Raw genomic sequence first — 24,784 nt, forward strand, 5'->3', positions numbered from 1 at the left:
TGTCATGGTAGAAAGACTGAGATAACACACAAGAGAATGCAGAAGTACGCCCTCCCCCTCTTGTTTACCCCACAGCATGCTGCAACATGGTGCAATAGGAACTACTTTTGTATAATTGTATGCAAAAGTTTGAACACCCCTGGTCAAATTGCTTGATTTTCTATATGAAACTAAGTTAACACTTCCTCCACAGGGACTAACTTAGACGTGGCGTTTTTCTCCCTAGTACACAATTTCTATTAATTTGTTGGCTTTAACATATTTGAAAAATAAAATATAAAATATGAAATATACAAAATATGCCACAAAAATAAAAGATGTTTTATTGTTTCCTGTATGTTGAATTCAGCAAATAAACAGTAATTGTGCATTAAAACCAACCTTTTTGCAGACAACAGTAGGTCATTGCATGATCTCATTGTGCAAACCAAACACTCACTGTTCACACAATAAGGCCTGTTGGTGTTCAGAGGTGTTTGATGGGTTGAGGTCAGGACTCTGTTTAGGCCAGCTGTCAGCAAACTGGCTTACTTGTAATTTTAATTTTTATTTTATTATTATTTCTTTTAATTTGATTAAGGGCCCAAGGCGCCTGGCAACCTGGTTTTTCACCGCCTAAAATATTTAAATCAGTAAAAGCTGCACTATGTTAAAACTTAAAGGAGGCACATTACTGAATTAGGAGAAAAGAACACACTAAAATATGATGTGCATGCACTGCTGCAAGTTGCCCTGCAAAGCCTGAAATGATTTAAAGGTCAGATATGTGGTTTCGGATTTTGCTGGAGGTTTTCAGACCAAATGTCACACACACAGACTCAAAAAGAAGGTCTGACTGGATATTTGAGTCTCAAATGCAAAATCAACATTATACTGATGAAGGTATGATGACAATAGTAAATAATTCACTCACATCCTCAGAAGACACGTCCTTCACCACGTTTTGACTGAGTTTTCTTTGAATTCTCTTTCAACACGCTCACAATCATCAGATTTATCCACTCAAGGAAGGGGTCCAAGCCAGAACCAACGTTGTAAAATGATTATGATTTGCAGGCTGGAGTGGGATGAAATCTTGCAAGAGCAGGCGGGAGTGGGCCTGAAAGAGTCCTCAGAGAGTCCTCTACCTCAGAGAAATACAATTCTTCATTGGATAATTTTCTACCTGTGTTTCAAGAATTTGACCCTTTTAATTCCATCCAAAACTTAACAATGAAAAGAGTAGTACTGTAATGTACTGGACTGTACTGTAATACCTGTAGATTTTAAATACAAGCATGATTCTGTTCAATAAAAATAAACAATGAAAATGACAGACATATATATATTTATAAGTTCCCAGAAATCATTAGGCCTTCTCTGAGGGCCTAGAAGGTCCTGAGAGTTTCCCTCTGGTATATTCATGTTTTGGAATCTATACCATATTTTAGGTTAAAGATGGACATTCAGGTAACATATTTTTAATTCATGTGTTCTAGCTTTCTTTTTCTGTAAAATAAGCATCAGATGCCTTTGACCTTCACAATATCAATGCTGCTCACAACCATCATAATGAATCATGAATGATCAAGTAACTGTCTATCCATCCTCTAGCTCCTCTCAATCAAGAGTCATAAAAGAGTCATTCTAAGACTAAAATAACTTTAGGATGACTTGTATGATATTTATAATGACAGTTATATTTCATATACCTGCAGGTAATTAAGAAAAGTTGAAATGTCTTAATAAAGTGGCTGTTAAGTGTATAGATTTATAGCCATGTATGTTTTACATAATTATAATAGAAAAATGACAGTGAGAAATGAATAAAATCTCATAAGTTATTTTATTATGAGATCCGTAACACTCAAATTAGCAAGAACATTCAGTGAAATGTATCTAAAGATCACTCCTTTAATTATTTTCAAGTATGTATGAAGCTGAGAAAAATACAAGAACATGAATACATTAAAAAGTCATTCATACTTTTAATAGGATTTCATTTCAGCGCTGAATATATTAAGCACTGCCTTTTGCAAAGCAGATTTGAATATATTCTTTTCTCTGATCGTTCTTATTCTTTTCACTATCACTTTATTAACTGAGCAGTATGATATGAATCAACCATATATCATGTTATAGAAACAAATGCCTGCACATTTGTAAAGCATTGCAGTGTAAAGAAACACCTTAACTCTTCATTTAAAACACATCAATGTTAACAGATCAGATATGAACTTTTATTCAAATCTTTTGGTCAGTCGGTGGTCATTTCAAATAGCATGTTCATTACATTCTTCTTAGACTGAAGACAGAAAATGTTAGAAAATGTCCTGGTTGTACAATAATGAAGTCACTGTGCTTTTTCCTCATGCTTTGTGCAGATCTGTCTACTGTGCTGCGAGAGACTTCGCTGGTTTAGCTGCTGCTGCCAGCATAGTTTGGAACAATGATGTTGGCCCATTTGTAAATGACAGGAATGAAGAGAAGAGCAGAACCGAGAACAGATACCAACAGGAAGGCCCACAGGAACACGCGGTCTAACACTTGAGCCACAAACTTCCAGTCCTGAACAACCTGAGAAGAGATACAAAAAAAGAGAGAAGTGTTACACTGGGATGTTCTAAAACAATTCAAAATTAAAATTCATATGATTCATATAATTTATCCATCCACTGTTCCATTTTACCATTAAGTTACTCATTGCCTCAATTGAAATAAGGTTTGAATCTGTTTTTTTGTTGTCTGAACTTATACATGTAGTTGTATACATGCAAGCTTTTAAGCTCATTTTTGTTGCTTTATCATTATTTGAGATGCAACTTCCAGCTGTCTGTGAAGCCTTAGCTATGCTAACCAACACAACGAGATGCCTGTGGAGTGATGTTTTGACGTACAGTACGCCCCTTTGCAGTCCAGGTTGAAAGCTGAGTAGCACTTCAAAGTGGGATGTCATGCGGATGGTAATGTGGCTCTAGTTTTAGCTTAAATGTTTAAATAAGGTCTGTCTATGCTGTTTTACTACACTGCTTTATTTTTGACTTTTTACACAGATAAAATACAATTTTGACATGTATTTAACAAGATAACAAAGTGCATCCAAACTTAATATTGAACCAATATGTAAATATGTTGTTTGTTGTGTGAAAACAACACCTGAACGAAAAATATGAGCTAGTAAACAGAAATGAACTAACCTGCTGTAGGAGTTCAGACTCTGCCCTGTACTCACTTGAATTTTCAACCATACAGTACAAATAACCTGCCTGGATTCAGCAACTAATGGCAAGAAATTAAGTAATCATAACTTTATTTAAGTAAGATTAACATCAGGCCATTTCAGTTTGTCACCATTTATACTATACTGTACACTAGCATTCAAAACTTTGGAAGCACTTTCCATATTTATATATTATTTACATACACTATTATAATACTCTAAACTACCGTACCACCCCCCCCCCTCTAGAAAGGTGCAACAGAGCCAGCAGGTGTGCCTGCTCGGTGCTAATTAGCGCTGGGCATTCTGGGCCTTGGAGTTTTTTGACCCAGCTCCAGCAACTCTTCTACTGCGTGGAATCGGCCCCCTGCTGGCAACCAGGCTGACCCTTTGCACATATGGCATTATATTATATTGTATTATATTATATTATATTATATTATATTATATTATATCTTAAATATGGATATTTGTTTTATTATCATATCATGCAATCTTTTTAGAATCATCTGCATCTCTGTTCATCATTGTTGACACATTTAAAGCCTCTTATTTATTTTTCTTACAGCTTTCTATTAATTGTTATGTAAATGTAATTATTTGAGTACAGTTAAGCGTGACCACTACATTCAGTTAATTTCATATGGCAGGAAATAAATGAATTTATTTACATACTGGATGTTGTTTTTTTAATTGTTTCCAAAGTCTTATTTTATGGCATAGTCCCCAGTAGATTATCTATACAAGTTCAAATGGTTAACTAATTATGTGCTAAAATTACTACCAAGTTTAGATTTAGGACCAGGATGAGGATTAGGTTTAGGGTGTGGGTTGAGGTTAAGGTTAGGGTTAGCATCTACAGTGGGCTTTTCAGATACAGTGTAAATAGATTCCTAACTTTTGAGGTGTGGTGTATCTACATCCACAGAAAAGCAGTCCGTTCTCCTCACCTCTCTGACTTCATTCTCCTTGACCACATGGAGAGTGATGTAGCGAATGGAGTCTAGTGCTGCTTGCAGGTTGTATCTTGAGTTGAGCAGAGGGGTGGTCTCTTGAGGGAAACCCTTCCCATAGCCTCCTGTTCCTTCAGTCTGCGCTCCTCTCTGGCTCCCTCCAGTGGTAGCATAGCGGTCGACGTGACTGCGCATGCAGAGCAGCTTAGGCAGCCTGTGCAGGAAGATTCTACGGACCCAGGGTGCCATGCCATGATGCGTGGACGAGGAGCGGTGGTGAATGTTGATGGCAAAGACTGTGATGACAATGGAGAGTGTGACGAAGATCATGGTGAAGACCAAATACTCGCCAATGAGCGGGATCACCTGTGGAGATGGACATGGTTCAGGTTGTTAAGCTGTACAAGCCAGTGAACAGTAGTGACTAGTTCAGTTTATGAACTATATTGATCATCTTAGTCATTTATCGTAAGGAGCTCATATCTTTGTTTTTTCCTGTGGTCCACTTATGATATGTATATGCTTTTATGTACACTAGTAAAAACAATGGTTCCTCAAAGGTTGTTTAGTAAAGGCAATGGTTCTATATAGAACCATGAACATTCAAGGAGATCTTTGAATGCACACGTTTCTTTACATGGTCAAATGGTTTTTCTTTATGATGGAAAACCAGTTGTTTAAAAATGGTTCTATATAGCATTAAAAAGGGTTCCACTATTTCTATTAGTCAAATAACCCTTCATTCTACACACTTAAGAATGATGGTTCCACAGGGCTTCTTTATTAAAGAAAATGGTTCTATATAGAACCATGAACACTCAAAGAACCATCTGCATGATTAAAGGGTTCTTTGCATTGTGAAAGAGTTTTTCAGATTGGTGGAGAATGTGCTGTACAGAGCCTTTTTTGCAAAGGGTTGTATTTAGCACCAAAAAGGGTTCTTCTATTGTTACAGGCCTGACATCATAATAATACAAGAACCATTTTTGGTGGTATATCGAACTCTTTTTCAAAATTCTCCATCAATCTGAAGAACCCCTACATGTTGTGAAGAACCCTTTAATCATGCAGAGGGTATTTTGACTGTTCATGGTTCTATATAGAACCATTTTCTTTACTAAAGAACCCATGAAGAACTATCATTTTCAAGAGTGTAAGAGTGTATGTTTATGAGTAATATATGAGTTTATGAGTAATATATGTTAAAGACCTCTGCTCTGATTCGCTGCCCTGTGCTGTGCCTCATCCTGAAGCAGTCTAGACATAAACACTGACTTAACTTCTAACTTAAAGGAAGGCGAACATGCTGTAGACTGAATAGATGGATTTATGGAAATGCATCGGTTTTTGTGACATCACAAACATTGCACTTAAAATAGGTTATTTTGCACCTTATATTTTGGGGGAACTGTACATTTCGAAACATTTATAGTGTTCATATACTATAATCAACCTGTTTAAAACTAAAAATGTGTTTAAAATCCAGCTTTCTGTGATATGGGACCTTTGAATTGGGATAAAACTGCTTAGAAATTCAGTCAGCACTGTCAAACATACATGAAAAATGTACAGATGGAATCAAAAAAGTACAGCTGAACCTGTTCACCTTACCTTAGAAGAAGATGGGATGATCTCCTCTATCACCAGGAGAAAGACAGTGAGAGAGACGAGAACAGATGTACAAAGAGAAATCTTTTCTCCACAGTTAGAAGGCAGATAGAAGACCAACACAGTCAGAAAGGACAGGCCAATGCAGGGAACGATGAGGAACAGTGTATAAAAGAGAGGGAGACGTCGGATGATGAAGGAGTAAGTGATGAAGGGATAGGAGCAGGTGCTGTCCATCCTCAAACCCCGGCTGCCTGTAGCTGTCACGATCTCCCACTCACCATTATCGAAGTAGTCTCGCTTATCCACATGGACGTCCTCCAGGAGAATGTCCACCTGAGAGATGTAATGCAGGATGTTTTTTTCCATCTCATAAAGAAGTTATCAGAAGCATCTGAACACCTGTTTGTAAATCTGTAAAGTCAGGCTTTAAACCACTAACTAGATTCATATATATATATATATATATATATATATATATATATATAGTTTGCTGCATTTCAAGATGTATTTTGTTATATTAGTATGTGACAATAAACCTGTGAGCCATCATAGGTCCAGGAGCCAAACTTCATGGAGCAATTCTGAAGATCAAAGGGGAAGAAGGTCACATCTATAGTGCAGGCAGATTTGTAGTTAGCTGGTGGCGTCCAGGAGATGGTGCCATCATACTTCACCACTGCTTTAGTAACAGTGGCCTCGAAATGGCCATCTGCACTATTGAGAAATATAAATTGTTTAATATTTCATAACATAAGCAAGACAACCAGCATGAAGTTGGTTTCTTTTGCTTAAATAGTACATTTATGATCAAGCGCATTTGAAAATCAACTGAACACTGAATGTATAGAAATTTGAGAATTTTGTTCTTTGTTGCAAAGTAGCTGCAGTGGCTGTTCTGAGGGAATAAATGATAATACCTACTTGTCATAGAGCACAATGTCAGGGATCCAGATGGAGTCAGAGGGCACTCTGATAGATGTGATACCCAGGTAGTGGGCAGGGTCCCATCGCAGCTTCATGTCAACCCATTCCTGTACAAAATAAATGACCTCAGAGGAAAACCACAACCCGGAAAGTTACATGAACAACACTAAAGATTTATAGCTTGTTCTGAACTCCGTTGCTGAGGGTGACTTATGACTTATGCTCAGTGTATGAGTGCAGACCATGCCCTAAACCGAGCTTAAGGCAGGCAAGGAGGAAGTTTGATAACCTTGGGCTGGAGTTTTGGATGGTTTCTGCTGTATACTGGAAGCCGCACCCCCATCACTCAGCAACTGACAGCAGGTTTGGAAGAAGAGGGGGAGACAGGGTGGCAGTGGGGTATAAAATTTGTCACAGGAATTGGAAGCAAGAGAGTGAAATTTATTGGGCATAAAATGGAGTGGAGTCCCAGGTGTGGTCTTTCTCCAAATCTGAAGTCATTTCATAACTCCCTTTTATTCTGAAGTTTGTATCTATGTTCACGGAGGCCATTCCTAAACACTGGAGCAGCACACAGCAACAGTAACGTTCCAAATACTGATCTTTCTTTTAACCCCTCTCTAACAGACCAAGTTTGCTGTCCCTATATACCAGGAACAGTCAGGGGCATTTCAAGTTTCTGAACCCTGAGCAAATGCATTTTGGACTCGGTGTCTCATTAAAATGTTCCTTATTATACACTGTTCAGTCTATCTACCAACACAAATACTCATTAAAGTTGGCAGTCTTAAACCATTGATAAGCTCACTTGGAAAAAATCTTGTCAGAAGCCGCTTTTCAGTGTTTCAATATTCTCTTCTACTGTATTTTTCCTCTCTCATTTTCACTCTTTTTGCTCTTATTTCAGCAACATGATTTCAGTTTGTTTTTCAGGTTTGTGTGCTTTTCCATCAGCACACCACCCATTGCATCCATTTTGCTAATGCTAATTTAGTTATGATATTAACTGCTTAGAAAATTCACACCAAAGAAAGGTTTTTTTTAGCTTGGGCAGTCATATGTGATGCCTCTGGGCAGAGTCACTCTCTTTGTGTCCCCATCAGCCTTGTTAGTCCTTACTTTGTGCAACCTATGACCCACTGACCTCTCTAGAAGCATTGGAGTGCCTGCTGAATTGAGCAGATACAATTTCTGCTGAAGATATATAGCTGTCAGGGGATGGACAGGAGCACAAGGAGAATGAGAATCAATCTGTGGTCTGGGATTGAAAGAGGAGGAGGAGGAAGGAAACTGTGTATACTGTGTACATATCAGATCACAGATGTCTATAGAACCATGAGTGGTATTACTTTATATTAAGAACTAGTGGAGCTTTAATCTAATGCATTACCTGCTTCATCCAGACATTGGTGGTCATCAATTGGTTCTTCTCATCCTTGTGGGAAAAGGTCACAAAAAACATTAAATGTTATTTAGGGTCATCTGCACCTATAAGACTGAATGATGTTATCCAGTTTTATATATTTTCCATACCTAGAATAACCTTTTAATTCTAAATGTGCATTAACTATTATTTTTCCTAAATTAAAATAGCTTTACTTAATAATCAATACTCACCACATCTACTAGCTGAGAGATGGCCAGTCCAAATTTAACCCTCACTGTCCCATTCAGGTCTTCTACCGGTCTCACCCATTTCTGGTAGTTGCTGAATAGATGCTTGAACAGTTTGTCCTCAGTTTTGGCATATGAAGATAGCTTGGGGGGAGCTAAGGCAAAACAAAAGCACCACATAAGTCCCTTTCCTTCCACGTCATGATCCACTGGGCAAAAAACCACAAGATCGAATTATACGGATGCAACTAGAACATATTTCTCTCCAACACAATGATTTCAAAGATTTATGAGTGTCTGAGCTGATGCCTAGTCAATAAGTCCCTTAATCCTGAACTGAACACAATACAAATCACCTGAGGGCTTTTAGTGTCTTAGCAATTACATGGCAGATCCTTTATTTACAACTCCAGTGCCAATGCTTGGCCACAAAATGTGCACATTTCTACAGAAATACTGCAAATGTAATAGTGCTGGGTGGTACTGAAAAAGTTCAATACCACAATTTAATTTTTTTCCAAATATGTCATGATATGACAATGTCAGCTAAGCAATTATCAGATAATTAACTACTCTGTGCTAAATGCCATACAAATTTGAATCTAACTTGTTTTGACTGGACTTTTCTGTCCTGTTCTGCTTCTCTTAGACTGACACTTAAGGGAACTTTACACAGTATTGTAAACCAGATAGAAAGCACATTTAAAGAAAAGAAACATACTATTTATGTAGTTTTTTATAATGTATTCAGAACTGTTTTTTTGCAAAACAATCTGAAAAATCAAAAATCTGAAATGACACAGCATGAAATGCATAAGTTTGAACACTCCTGGTCAAATTACATGCTTGGTTGTTTTTTTTATTTGAAAATTAAGTTAACACGTCCTCTATAAATGACAAACTTAACCAACTTTGGCGACCATTGCTATTTATTTGCTGAGTATTGACTGGTATATATTATCTATTATCTATTGACTATATATATTATCCAGCGCTAAAATTTAACAGACAGTATATTTCTGGACAATAAATATGAATACACAATGACAAGCTTCTTAAATAGGTGCTTACAGAGAAACCGAGCCATTATTATATTTGGCAAATTAATGCACCCATTTGAATCCAGTAATTCAGTGCATCACTTTATTTAGTCCTAAAAGTCCATACAAGCTCAGGGAAAATGACTCCATTTTCTCTAAGGAGTCTATTTGAGATACTGGCTACAAGCACTAATGAATGTGATTTGTTTTGTTTTGTGAAGCCAGAACTGCCACTAGCAGCATCTTCTCCAATCTAATTTGACTCTCAGGGGCTGCAGGCAGTGAATAACAGAGGGAAGTCCAACGTGATTTAGTCCTCCGAAGTCCATTACTAAAGGAGCAGATTCAGTTATGAATGGAGATTTATTAGAGGTAGAAGAACAGAATTGGCTTAGAGCGATTCTCCTGGTTTCTATCATAAAATGCTGTGGCAAGATTCTCAGGAACTGAACATTATGAACCTTCTGATCCTCATTATTCAAAGTACATTTTCATTCATAATCATTTGTAACCTGACACCACTGTTGTTCTCCATGTAATTCAATTCAATGTACTGACCTGCCTGAGCATGTCACTTAATACGAGCTAATCCAATTATACCGTGAGGTCAGGTTACCGCCTGTAATGGCTGAGTCAGAGCTTTGATTGAGTTTTCACTGAGAATAACATCTGTTATAGACTGAAAGCTAATTGTAGAACCTAAAGTTGTCATGGTTTTTGGAAATCATTATACCAAAAATGTGATACAACATTACAAAATGATGTAAAAAAAAATAATTATGGAAGCAGTAACTGTGATTTGTTGTCAATACAGGTCCCCAACACAGAAAATGGAATGGGGTCAAAAGATAGATCAGTAGATATCTAGCAGATCCTCTCAATGTTCTTACCTGCCATAGAAGACAAAGAAACAGAGACAGTCTGGTGTTCTAAATATTCTACAAGTTGGCATGAGATGTGTCTCCTTCAAGCCTGAAGCAATAATACTATATCTACTACTCATATTTAATATCATGATTTCTCAATGCTGTAGTTGCATTTATTTTTTATATGTAAAGAACATGATCGGTTGGACTTTACTGGAGCCCTGCTACACAACTTCCATGGCGTTCAGGGCATGATTATGGCAATATTGTGTAGCAGGGTTCCAGTAAAGTCTACCCGATCATGTTCTTCACACATAAAAAATAAAAACTACAACCGCATTGAGAAATCATGATATTTGTTTTTTATATGTAAAACTTGATTGATAACACTTTGCTGCACAACATTGCCATAATCATGCCATTAACATGTCATGGAAGTTGTCATATGCTGTCATGGCAGATGTTGCTCAGCAATAGTGTCATGGTACTACAACCGTTAATTGTCATGACATGTTATAATAAAGCAATAAGCCACGAGAGGCTGTGCATCACTGTGATTTTATCATGGGAAAGGTGTTTTTAGGCATGAGGTGAAGCTTCCCTTCCCTGTAATAAAGTGACTCAAGAGACTTATTGCTTTTATAAAATGGCGGCCAACATAAAACATGATAAAATACCCATTATTTCAGAAAACAGTTTGAGTTATTAGTGATAATAATTGACATAACCAGGTAATCTGCTAAGAAATGTAGTTCCTTTAGAGTATGGTATCATTGCCAAGCAACCATGAACCGCTGAATGAGGAGAACATATGGTCACCATCGCTGTATACTGTGGTCATTTCACTTTTTGTTGTATAACAATGAACATATGATAACACAGCACTGTTTAATGCAAAACCTTTTGATTTATAAGTACTGTTTGGTCACTAAATTACCACCGCAAGTCTAATTAAGCACCAATCCAGAGGCAGCCCTCTTCTTGTGCTGGGGCTGAATCTCAAATGGCTCCCTGCTCTCTACATAGTGCACTATGTAAGAATTTAAATACTGGATACTGCACACCAATGGTGCAAAATATAGCTACGAAATAGTCATTTGGCAATTACTTGATAAATAATGCATTTAATTTGCCTGTAGAGGCTAGAATTTCAAAACTTTCAATGCTGCCAGACTATTTAGGGAGTACAGAGCCATTTGGGATGCAGCCTGTTTGCTGTGACTTCTGACTTAAACGCGAACATTTGAAGCGTGTAATCAATTCAAGTGACATTTTTAGACTTTTATACTGCTGTTTTACAGTTAATCATACTGTAAGTACTTTAATTCAAGCCTGTGATATTAATGATGGAGTTGTTTAGACTTTTAGCCTGTTAGCTAGCTGACCAGCCTAGTTCTAGTTAAGAAAATAAGTTGCCAGCCCCTCTGTTTGGACAAAAAAACTGGTTCTTACTTCATCAATTTACTCGGTGGTCCATGCAAGCAGCATGAGAGTCAAAGATAATTCCATTAACAACAAAAGGTTATTTTCGTGCTTGAATGGTTTTATAATTTTATATTTTTGTTTTTTTGATGCTATAATGGCTAACTAGCAAAAAATGAACATGTGACATAAGCAATCATGACATTAAGGATTATGATATCTGTCATGACAATTACTCGCAATGGCAACAGGATACTGTTTTATTACTGAACAAAATCTATTATGTCAACTCATGACGGCATATGGCATGTGCCATGACATGTTTAGGGCATAGTTATATTAAGTAAAGTGTCACCACATGTAGTAATGCTGAGTATTTGTAGAAATTATGTCTCTGGAATACAGTCTACCATTTTGAGCAAATAAATGCATGGGCAAACAACTCACAGTCATCTTTCCTCTTTACTGTGATTAAATACACTCACCAGCCACTTTAGTAGAAACACTTACTTTGTTGGTCCACTTTTTAGATGTAGAACTGGAGATGATAGCTCATCTTTTGATACGCAGTTTGTGTTAGTCGTCCTCTAGTCCTTCATCTTTGGTCAGTTTCTGACCACAGAGCTGCTCTTGGCTGGGTGTTTTGGGTGGTGGGCAACTCTCAACCTGTTCTATACACTCATACCAGCACCACAAACCCTGCTGTGCCAGTGTTGTTGCTATGCTGGGAATGATCCACCACACAAATACAGTTTGGTCAACACCAGTCTCGTGGTCAGAAACTGACCAAAGATAAATGGAGATGGTGGCAGACAATAAGCGCTTGATCACAGATAAGCTGCAGTCTGTAACTGTACACCAACACAAGGGACTTATATGGTAGGTATTTCTAAGAAAGTGGCCATGGAGTGGAAGTACAAGGTAAATGTTTCTAATACAGTAGATGGTGATCGTAAATCAATTATAAGCACTTAGCAGTCTGAATGCTCACTCAGAAACAGTCCATCCAATGGTAAAGACAGCATTGTGCTTCTTTTTGTACAATGATAGACAACACAGTAGTGCACCTAACGTTCCAATTCCACATGCTGATCCATTTTAATATGGCTAACATGGACATGCATGCACACCAACTACTATGGTGTCAGATTTAAATGAGTTAAATTGAAGCAAACAAACGACAGATTTTAATTGGGTTAATCTAGTGTTCTTTTTTCATGTTACTACTGACAGTAAAATACTAAATAATTTTTGCAGAATAAAACAGCAACATTGCTGAGTTTTTACACCCAATTTGCTATGTTTGGTTCTTTTAGAAAACAGTTATTCGTGTTTATACGTCATTTCTAAAAAAACAGCATTACTACAGATGAATTATATGGATTAAATTGAACAGCTTGATATATTTATCAAGCCTTAGACGCAGGAGTTCATTTCTATGGGACTGTAAATCTCATTGTTATATGACTGGCTAGACTTGCAGTCAACCCTCCACTTTCAGCTCATGCAACCACAGATCAATATCCACATTTCTAGCACTCCTGAGTCGATATGGGACTGATTACCAAATATATCTTTCCTCCAAGCTCTGTCACAGCTAACCTTACATGGCATAGCCAGGGATTTTGGAGAGCTTCATACACTGTTAGAAATAAAGGCACTATGCAGGTACATTTTTGTCCATCAAGGTACAAACAATGTAAATGTACCCTTGTGAACCTTAAATAAGTTTTTCTCAGGTGAAAAATACGAATTTGTATCTTTTCATAAGCCTGGAGATGGGATGGAGTTTGTTATGGTACAATCATGTTCCCTGACTAAAGATACTGAGCTGTACCCTTGGGGGGACCACCCCAGTGACAAGAGGGGTACTGCCCCGGAGACAGTTTTATACCTTTTTTTTGAAAGTGTAGTTTGCCTGAACATTCTATGTTGTCAAAACAGGTTTATACGACCAATTTATTCATTTATAAAACTGCACCTAATGTCACAGTATCTATAAAGTTTTGACAGTGTCTTGCGAGAATCAAGCTGCAGCCTTTATGTTGACATAGTAATGAGCTTGTCACTATATACAGTACCGATCACAAGAATCTCTGTTTTCAGTAATGTAGAGACAATTTGTTGAAGATGTGTGTACAAAATGATCCTATTATGATGCTACTACAATATAACTTCATAGAACACCATTTCATATGAATTAATAGGAAGCTGTATGAAAAATGAAGAAATATTAGAAGTGTAGAGAATGATAAATAAAACTAAAGATGATTCTATACTAACTGAGAACCTGTATACCATCAGGAAGTTAACATCCAGAATGCTTCATATTTAGAAAAAGGTGATCAAACCTCACAGCAGACAACTTGTCAAAACATTACTACAGTTAGGTAATTACATTATATTGTTTGTCATTTAATAACTTTTTGACATTTAAAAAAAATAACAATTAAAAATAAAAAATAATGAATAAAAATAACAGAAATTATTAGTATGACACATGATATTAAACTTTTTAATGTAATTTTATCAAATAAACACACTGCAATCCAACTATATGTGTGTACAGCACAGAAGTTTAGTATATTATATTAAAGTAATTTAGTATATTATAGTGCAATCTGGACTTTTTTGTTAATGTTGTAAATTCATATGCAAAAGTTTGAACAGCCCTGGTCAAATGACATATTCTGTGATTTTCTAAGTGAAAATAAGTTAATGTGTACTTTACAGGCTGACATTTCTATGCAGTTTTTTAGCACACAATTTCTTTTCATTTGCTGAGTTTCACATATTGGAAAAAAAAATAAAACATAAAGCATAAAATGGGTCAAAACCTTTGCACAGACAACTATTATGTTTCCCCCTAATATGCTAGATTCAGCAAATGAACAGTAATTGTGCATCAAAATGTGTAGACATGTTTTCTGTGGAGGATGTGTTAACTTATGTTCATTAGAAAATCAAGAAAACATGCAGTTTGAGTGCCTAAACATTTGCATACAAGTAGTTGCATACATATAGTTGTAGTAGATCTCATTTTTTCTGACCAACTTTTAGTCTACTTTTGTAAACACACTCTAAAGAGAAACTCTGATCTAGGATCAGATTCCCTACTGACTGTACTGACCTCAGGCTAAAGTGTCAAACTGGTCCAGATACAGCTCTTCCTGCTCTTAGTGTTCTGGCTGCTTCCTCTGAGGCCCAATAAGAGATAAAAACTGAAGGACGAGATGAATTCAGTATACAAGCTGTACTATTTCTTATCCTCTTTAGCAGCAGCTCAGTTATAAATAGTGTCCCAATGAAACGAAGACCACACCATTGAGAGAACATTTATTTGCTCAGCTTGTTAACTGAAACATGTCTTGTGAAACACTGCCTTATCTTGCCTTGTACCACAGAGATATGCACTGCATTTGTGAAAGAAGTTCCAGGCTATACAAAGGCCTGTAACCTTGAGGAAAAGACTCAGAGGCTTTGAGTCTCATCTTTACCACTGTGTGATGCACATTAGTCACATTAGTTCATATTTCTTTTTAGACACTCAGTATTGTGCAAAAGTTAGAGACCACCCTTCATTTATTTCATTTCCTATCAAAACAGCGGTTAATTACAAGTAATTCATCTTTCTATAAAAAATTCTGCAGAGATTAGATCTAAGATAATCCGCTTGCATCAGAGGAAAGTCCAAGTAAAAATAAGTGAAAAACATGAGTTTCCAAAACTCATTAGTTAAAAAATATGTATATTTAAAGATACAGAGGATCAGACTCCTAACAACTGTGCGCAACCTGGTAGACCACCAAAACCATCACCATCAGATAAACAGTACTTAAAGCTTTCGTCTTTGAGAGAGAGGAGGAAATCAAGCTCCACTCTTGCTTCAGACATAAAAAATCCATGTGTTTCAGTCCATCCTTCCACTGTCATAAGACAACTCAGTGCTATGAGTCTGAAAGGATGTGTAGCTGTCAAGAAGCCTCACTGAAAAGAAGGATGTGTGGAGCAGCAAGTCTCCTGAATAGAATAGGAGCTGGTGTGAACAAACAAAAGCAAACATAATACTGGAAAAAAATAAATATTTTACACATATACAATATTTTATACATGTCATCATCTGTATCATTTCATATATCATTTGTATCGAAAGGCCCTTTTGACTGGATATGAAATAAATAAAGAGTGGTCTCAGTCTTTTGCACAGTTTATGGATTATGTTCATTAGAACCTAATGTCCCCTGATCTATTATATAGTGGCCCTAAAGGACAAGACTACTTTTAAAGAAAGGAAAGACCAATCAAAATAAAACAAATATCTTAATAACAGTAAACAAAATAAACTATAGCAGGTTTGCCTCTGAACTTGACAGATAACCGAGTCTAAACAATAGTATTTGCTGCTATTTGCATCATACACATCATAAAGCTTAATTTAATCTATATTAATCAATAATAAATCATGTTAAATTGCCAATTCTGCATGGCTTAATTGCTTATATTTAATTAAAGCTGTAAAGCTGTTTTTATTCTAAAATCTATCATTCTCACTCTATTTGTGCCTAATAGTCTGTTTACTGTCTGCCAAACACCCAAATGAATTCCTGCTGTAGAACAAAGACAGATGGGAATTGATTAAAATACATCATGCTATCTCCATCTGTCATCACCACGGGTATGAACTTTAATCCTGCATACAGCGAGAGAGAGAGAGAGAGAGAGAGAGAGAGAGAGAGAGGGAGAGAGCGAGAGAGAGACAGATATAATGCATGGAGGCAAGGTCACATGAACTCACCTAGCGTGGAGCAGAGCAGACAGCAGGAGGCTAGCAGAATCAGACATGAGCTTTGTGCTGGTATCATGATGCCACTGGTAGCATCAGAGCAGAGCAGTGGACTTTTAGGGTGTCATGGACATCACAGAGCTGGACATACAGACAGAGGTGTTTCTTAGCATATATAAAGGCGTCCAGCTTCATATGCACTTGGCAAGTATGCAAAACCCCCTGGACATATGTGGACAAGCAATATGCATGATGAATTGTATGCATACATGACTGATTATACTGTGCACAAGAACATGCATATTCATAGCTATGGATATGTCATATGTCATATCATATATCATATCTCTTGTAAAATATGCCAAGATGCTATGCTCACTACAGTGGTGCATGAAAAGGAACAGTGATACATCATGAAACATTGCACACAAACATGACTGAAGATTATATGTACAAAAACATACCTAGTTATAGTCAGACATGAATATATTACATATACTATATCATATACCATGTACATATCAGTCTAGGTGTTATGTTTGCTACAGTGGTGCATGCAGGAGCATCAGTACATCCTGAACATTTACAACTGTACACGTCTAAATGATTGTGCATAGGCAAATATCCATATTGTTGCCCAGTAATGTATCACATCACATTTGTGCACAGAAGTAATGCTTACAGTAGTCCATGCATGAATAGAGTCGACACTGACATACATAATCAGCATGCATGTAAACACAGACACATGCATGCAGACATTCAGTGTTTTCTTTCTCTCCCCCTCTGCCCCAACACGCACTCTAACCTGTCTGTGCAGAGGATGAACAGGCTACAGGTCTTCAGAAATCTGCCTTTCTCTCTCTAGCAGCCCTGCGTCCATGCCACCCCAGCCTGTTTCCCCAATACTCTGCGGCTCACATTCACACCCACCACACGCATGCTGTGATTCTCTCCTCCTCCCTCTCCTCCTCCTTCTCCTCCTACTCTGCAAAACAAGCCCTGCCCTCTTTCCCCTGAGAGTCTCCTCTCCCCCCATACACACAAAGAGAAAGACAGCCAATCAGAATGATGGATTTTTCCTGCTCTGCAAACGACTGCCACCTCTTGGTGAGCCACGTAAACTAGCCTCCCTCTCTCTGACCTAATGACGGATAATGTTTTACACATAAACTCACATAAATGCGTGTGGGGTGCATGCATGTTTCTGTGTCGGAGAAAATTAGGAAAGAAGGCCCCTGCGCCCCCCGCACAAGACCAATGTCCATGTACTGTAAAGCTAAAGCATATCTGTGCATGAGTGTATGATGTACAAACCTTCACACAGTCAAAGGAAATAGACTGGAACAGCAGACAGTTTTGTTTTAATAGCACAAGAAAAGAAAATATTTCAAAGAGGCATCTTTCACCATTGGTGGGTCAAGACAGCACCCCTTAACAACCCTCCCACTTGGGGTAAGAAGCTCCCCTGGTAAATCTTGCATGTAGGTTTTACAGAATGTATAATTATATAAATAAAATAATAATAATAATAATAATAATAAAAATAATAATAATAATAATGTCAAAAACTGTGTTATTGAGTATACAAAAATATAATTTTTAAAAATAAAATTGAGGCCTCTGACAATATGAGTCTAAATGATTCCACTTAATTTTATCAAGTTAGGACAAAACACAAATGACAATAAAATAGAAAAACGTATTTATTTATTTAATATTTATTAATTAAATAGTTGCTGGATTACATTAACTGCATAATGGTAGATTGTATATTCATTTAATGGTATTATTATGACTATTAATAGTAGTAGTAGTAGTAGAAGTACAGCATTAATACTAGCAATGACAAATTAAACAAAGCAGTAAAGAAATAGCATTCAAAACTAATAGCAACTTAATGCCAGGGATGGATTGCTGACCAGGCTAGTTGGACAGTGGGGCCAATGGCCAGGGCCCTCTGGAGGCAATGGCAGGAGTCTCAGACCACAAGGTTCAATGTGGTTGAGACAGTCCACTGCAGAGTCAAAAATGAGATGAATAAATAGCCCTTATATCAATTAAAAAACTAAATAAAGGCCCCTCAGCCTATACTCTGATACCATATTTAAAATAATTAAAAATCCCAACAACACATTCACATTACATCAGAAACAAACATGAGACATTTTATTTAAGTTATTTTTCAGATCCTTTTCTTATTTGCAATACTGTCAGAGTCTGGGGGTAGGGGGATCTCCTAAGGCACTTGTACCCAGTGGCCATATAAGAGCATAATCAATCTCTGCTTAATAGTGATGCTAGATAGCCAGTCCACATCCTGTAGTCAGCTACTTTATGACTTTCCGATGAAAATGTAGCTAAATAATATTTTTGGGACTGTATTGTAAAGGATTTTGCCCTGTGTCTGGGGGGATGTCTTGCCTCAAAGGTCTAACTTTACCATTTTACCTCAAAGGTCACAAAGGTTACGACTGGCCCCATCATTTAATCAAGAGACAGAGAAAAAAGGTGCACTTCTTACTCTGGGGAGCTTCTTCCTCCGATTTACCCTACTGCTTAGTGACTAGATGTCAGGACAAGGCTCCATTTTAAAAATTTTAAAAATAAATAAACCTCGACATTAAAAATGTAAAGCACCAAGATGTAAAAAGTATACATTGAAAATCTAAATTTTAATGACATTTAAAAAAAAAAAACACCAGTTTCCTTAAGAATTGCATTATTTAATGCAAATAAAAGCTTCACACTCTTCCATCAGTCCTCGCTGCTCTTTACAGCTCTGTTCTTCTCCTGGACCTTTTTTATTTTTTTTTTTATTTTTTCACCCTTATTCATCATGTATGCCCCATCTCTCAATTGTCTCTCACAGCTTCTTATTTTTACACTGTGCATGTCTTTTTTCAGTGATACCACAATTTCTCCTAACACAGTGGTGCAGTGATATATGTGATACAGTAATGAGCCATAATGCTATTCTTTTACAAAAGATATCTGTTAAATGATGCAGGCTTTACTAGCTCAACTCACATCTAAGAACATAATGTGAGGCCTAATCACTCTTAATTATCTCTTAATCTGCCTGTTCTTTCCTTTATTTAACTTTATTTGTACAGAAATATGTCATCTGAGATGTGTGTACCATATATTTTACTGTCTTATTGCTTTTTTTGAGTGTGTGTGTATTAGAGACAAAATAACAAACTATAACACATGACAATGAAAGTTTATAACTGAAGGATCATTTAATGAGATGTTATTCAGTTTACAAACAATATTTCCAACTTCATCCGTTTAATGTTCATGTTTATTAGTTATAAGTGAATTTACAGATGCATGTTGCTTGTTTAGTGTATTTCAGCCTAGTAACCTGCCGGCTGTTCAGTCATCTCCTCTGAACAAAGAAAAAAGGGCGATGTCACGTAATGGAAAGCAAACATGAGAAAAAAAACTGTTCATGTGCTTTATTATCATTCGCATACTCAAGAATTGCATCTTGTGGTTTGGAACACAGCACAGCTCGATATAACTATGCTGAGTGTATATCTGAGTATGTATCTCTATTTGTGGTATTAGCGACTGCGTGCAGAGGCTTTTGCAATGAAAGACTGTGTGTGAAAGTTATGTAGGCGTCAGTTGATGGCTGTGTGGTATTTAGCCACAGTGTTTTGCTGCCTCTGTTTGAATATATGGCTGTAAGAGGCCCACTTACCGCACCACTGCGCTAAGCTGTACGCCGCAGGGGTTTCACTGCTGGAGTTAAAACTGTGCAAGACAAAAATCAGCAGAGGCATTTATGATTAAGAGTGTGACCTCTCAAACGTTCATGTAAAATTTCCAGTAACCTGAGATCACACTGTTGTCTGATGTAGGGCATGTGCTAGACTATTTCAACCCTTGTATTTTAAACCATTAATGTCCATATCTGAAAATGTACATTTTCAAAAAATCTATAAAATCTAACTATTCAGTCCACTTCTCATATTAACCCCTTCAAATCCCAAGGTTATTACATTGTAAGGCTTATTATTAATTAATAAGCCTTACAATGTATTAAGTAATTACATGGTTAAGCTGTTTCAGTTATTCTTAAAATCTAGAAGTAGGTAATAAAGCTTTAGAACAAGTTCTGCTTCATTTGTTCTCATCGTACTTCATTTAGTTGTTGAACAGTTGAATGTGCTCATTTGTAATGATTGTTGTATGTGCTGTTCAGGTTTCACTGACCTTTCTGTGGTTTTTCCTTCCTTTCCTTTTTGGATGGAAAAAGTATTGTTATTATAAGACATCACTGTTAATGTTTCAGAAGTCACATTTGTCTTAGGAGAACAAAGTCAGTTACCTTTGCGTTTTTGTACTGTGGCATATGCAACGTTCACAGTGTGACAGGGCTGTCCTGCTGAACCTCTGTTGAAAAACAGTGTCATGATGGAGGTTTTAAGGCCTGTTTGTAAAGTATGACTTAAAATGATATGAAAAACACATCCACTACAGGTGAATGCAGTGTTTTTTTTTGATAGATCACTAGTCACTGTGAATCTTTGCCAGCTGATTACTAGTATTCTATCTATTGTTGTATTTATTGGATTATTGTATTTGCATTTTAAGTAGCCAAACAACAATAGCAAACTAATTAACCCTTTAAAACTTCATACTTATTACATACTAAGGCTTATTATACAGTGGCTACAAGGACTTCAGTGCAAACTGGCTGAGCTATTCTAAGGTTATACAGGAGTGTAATAAAACTTTGGGCCTGCCAGCAGGCCCTACCCATTAAGGGGTTAAATATGCATCTCTGGAGTGTCATTGTTTTATTGTTTAATCAAGAAAACACTATGCACTGTTACTACAAAACATTTTTCTGGTCACTTCTAACATCAAAATCTAGCATGAATCCATCTATTAGCAATATAACCAGAAACTTGTGTAACATCTTTCAGAATATGGTTAAGAATGACCATGTTAAATGTTTTTTGAATGAAGCTGATTTTGAGAAAAACTATTTTAAGAATCGATCTCAGACTGTTTTACTCAGTAAAAGTAAACATGCATTCAGAAAACATGAACTGTGAGAATGGTGTCAATAGGACTAATAAAATAAGGTAACACTTTACCGTAGGGCACTGCTCATAAGGCCTACGTGACACCTTCATAAGCCCTTCATGACTTACATAGACTTACATTAACATGTATAAACACTTATTCCAGGCCTCATATTCCAAAAGGTTGCATTTCCCAACTTTGATGTCAAGTTGATAAAACACATCAGGTTAAATTTTTTCAGACATTATTTCTAAAACTATGTGTATATCACAATAACATACTGATAATACGAAGCTTGCCAAGTCAGGCTGGTTGAACAGTAGCAAGCATTTTCTGTGGTCCTTAGGTAAAGTGAGTTTCATTTTACTATTTATAAGATTTAAACTATGTACCAAGCTACAAAGTCAGTTGTTATAATGTGCTACGTCATGCCATGTTACCCAAAAAAATGTCATGACACAGATGTCAACTTGACATCAACGTCAACAAAAGCAGCCTTTAAGACAGACGACACCTGTTGGAATGAACCTTTACATAAGTTTAAGTCAGATGTTATGAAGGGCTTATGTAGGGGTCATGAAGCCTTATGAACATTGCTCTACAGTAGTGTTACAGGAAATAGACAGTGATATGCGACATGATCTGTTTGTGCCAAGTGTGGCGGAGCTACGTCTTCATAAAAGTTGCTAACTTATGAAAGATACAGCTAGAGAGAGTGAAATAAAATGACAAAACATGTTTTATGGTTTTATGATTACAGTTTAAGAAAAGATATGTTATTATAAAGAGAGGAATTTGTTGAGTTGAATTGCAATCACTACAGTGGAAAAATGTGAAATGCAAACATAAAACCCCCTCTATTACAGTGTTTTCACATTAACCTGTTTACTGAAATACAATAGGGATATTGTTTAAATTGTTAAGAATATTTGCTTTTAAAAAATGAAATGCTGAATATTAAATTATGTATTGTTATTTGGTAAAGAATTTTCCACTGTAGTGATTGTATTTTAAATTGGGATGAGTTCCTCTCTGCAGTTTTAGATGAAACTTATCCAAAAATTGTGGAAAAAGACGGGAACAAAAATAGTCGTTTCTGCCTGTGGTTTCTTGCCTTAACATCACCTGTTGGGAAAACTACTTACGGCTGATCACTTTGATCCACAGGATGTGCACCTTAAAAATATATATGAAAGAATATTAGATGCATTTAATATATACAAATAAGATGGTGACGAATGAATGAAAAGTAACTACCTGGGGTTATTTCACAGTAGTACGGGTCACTGTCTGGACTGGCACTACGGGACAAATGACAGTGAAAGTGTTGTAATTAACATCTATGTGACTCCTAGTAACAATACTAGACCTTTACTTTCCAAAACATCTTAAATGGGTATACAGCACCTTGTGTCAGGATTCTGGCACAATCCTAAAAAAACAAATGAATTCTGATCAGATTTCACAAATCCAAAAATCCATTTGTGGAATCTTCATGGTGAATGGACCAATAGAAATGCTTCAACATTGCTTGTATTAAAATTTTACATTAACTAATATTAAAAGTAACAGGTATTTTGCCTTCTCCTGTAAAGTTGCTATTTTGGAGAGACATTTGTTTTCTTGGTGGTGACCATGAACTAAATAAAGTGGCCTATTTCATCCAATAGATTTGATAAAGCATGTTTAATGAAACATTTATCTAAATGCTATGTGTGGTGAGGCTGGCAATCATACTGTACTTACTTATTGTAATAATGTCTCGGCACCAAAAAAATATAAACATTCCCAGCACAAATGCTAATGCAACAATCAGTAGTATTATAGCATTAGACAGCCCTCCATCTGTAGATATAAGGCCTGGAAAAAAAATATATATATATAGAAAATATATTGCATATGTAGAGATTGTATAGTGTAACATAAATAGGTCAAATTTCTAGGAAATCCTTACAGAGCATTGCTTACCATGCACTTCAACACAGATTGAGTTTTCTCCAGTCGTTCTCACCTCATTGAGAGAGTAATTAAAAGTCGAATACACACAGCTGTAGTTACCAGAGTGTTGCTGTTTAACATTATTTAAAAGGAATGTGGTAGTAATAGAGTCAATGCTACAGTTCACTGTCCTGGTGCTCGTCCCGATTCCATTTAAACACAGGTAAACATAGACTTCAGTGCAGCTTTGATGTCCTGTGATGCTGCATGTCAGTGTCAGGTCTTCACCCTCTCTTAAAGAACTCTGTGCTCCTGTAATCTTGGCTGGCAAAATGTCTGTGCAGAAGTAGGTAGTTTACCGAAAACATAAACACTCAGTAATGTAAGATGAATAAATGACAAACTGTGAAATATGACCTACCAAAAACGTCCAGTGAGACTGAGTTACGTCCTGTTATATTCATCTTACATGCAGCGTCTTTCTCCACCGAATAAACGCAGGTGTACACGCCTGAATCTTTCACAGTAACTTTGTCAAAAACAAACATTATATCATCTTCACTTTCTCCCAGCTCAGCTGTCTTCATTGTGGCACCTTTCCTGCAGAGGTGCACATAAACCCTCTGTGTTCTTACATCAGTAACTTTGCACTTAAATTTCACTTCTTGACCTTCCTTCACTTTGGAGTTTGCAAGAAAAACCTCTGCTGGACTTACATCATCAGGACTTTCTAGTTATGAGAAAAGAATTCCACAAACCAAATAATATCAAATGCTGAAATATTTAGAAAAAATGAAAGCAAATATAGCAAAAAAGAACAAAGCAACATTCTTTCGAAGTGATCATATGAAATGACACAGGTTACCTTTCTGAAGGGACGTGGACAACATGATCAAGACTGATAAATGAGAAAGAATAAAGAGTATGTGAGCTGTCATAGTTCTCAATAAAACCCCTGACATTACTGAAGAACCTTTGAAGAACCCCCTTTTTTAAAGGAGTAGTAAATATTTATACTTACATGTCGCCACCAGCAGTTCCTTCATTTTGAACATAGTTTCTTATAAAACTGTTGTACTGGTCACTTCTCAAAGTCTTTGTATATCAGTCCTGCCAGTTCATGCTGCCTAAACGCGTTTGATAAGATCAGTATGCTGCGCGGATGTGCTCTTTCACACCTCCACACTGACCAAGCAGACAACGACACACACTAACAAGCTCAGACTTCAACTTCATACAAACTTTTGTGGAGGCTTCAGAATTTTCTCTTTTCCATTCACTCTAATATATTTTGTTTGGTGATTATTTTCCAAGCATTGACGTTTGATGGTCTTTTCATGCATTTGGTAAGTTTTGCCCCAGTATGGATGATCTAACAGACAAAAATA

The 24,784-nt window shown here is 36.6% G+C and overlaps 2 protein-coding genes across 3 annotated transcripts; both read right to left on the minus strand.

Moving 5' to 3' along the window:
• Positions 1-1,881: 1,881 nt before the first annotated feature.
• Positions 1,882-17,384, minus strand: chrna5 (cholinergic receptor, nicotinic, alpha 5). Of its 2 annotated transcripts, XM_036585440.1 has the most exons (9): positions 17,221-17,384; positions 16,425-16,553; positions 8,305-8,456; positions 8,078-8,122; positions 6,685-6,794; positions 6,300-6,477; positions 5,764-6,096; positions 4,150-4,518; positions 1,882-2,556 (listed from the first exon to the last, which is right to left on the minus strand). In XM_036585440.1, the coding sequence occupies exons 2-9, from the start codon at positions 16,489-16,491 to the stop codon at positions 2,398-2,400; spliced, it is 1,413 nt and encodes a 470-aa protein (XP_036441333.1). In that variant the 5' UTR covers positions 16,492-16,553; positions 17,221-17,384; the 3' UTR covers positions 1,882-2,397. The 2 variants fall into 2 exon arrangements, with proteins under 2 accessions (XP_036441333.1, XP_036441334.1); XM_036585441.1 differs by lacking the exons at positions 16,425-16,553; positions 17,221-17,384 and adding an exon at positions 14,760-14,941.
• A 2,361-nt stretch (positions 17,385-19,745) lies between these two features.
• On the minus strand, positions 19,746-24,566 carry LOC118818163. Its single transcript, XM_036585329.1, has 12 exons — positions 24,418-24,566; positions 24,262-24,294; positions 23,818-24,126; positions 23,427-23,732; positions 23,205-23,318; positions 22,866-22,890; positions 22,716-22,759; positions 22,604-22,634; positions 20,755-20,819; positions 20,640-20,664; positions 20,125-20,177; positions 19,746-19,806 (listed from the first exon to the last, which is right to left on the minus strand). Exons 1-12 carry the CDS (start codon positions 24,449-24,451, stop codon positions 19,775-19,777), a joined length of 1,071 nt encoding a protein of 356 aa, XP_036441222.1. The 5' UTR covers positions 24,452-24,566; the 3' UTR covers positions 19,746-19,774.
• Between the last annotated feature and the right edge of the window lie 218 nt (positions 24,567-24,784).

This window comes from Colossoma macropomum, unplaced genomic scaffold (genome assembly GCF_904425465.1).
Source record: "Colossoma macropomum unplaced genomic scaffold, Colossoma_macropomum, whole genome shotgun sequence".
In the NCBI taxonomy this organism is placed as follows: domain Eukaryota; kingdom Metazoa; phylum Chordata; class Actinopteri; order Characiformes; family Serrasalmidae; genus Colossoma; species Colossoma macropomum.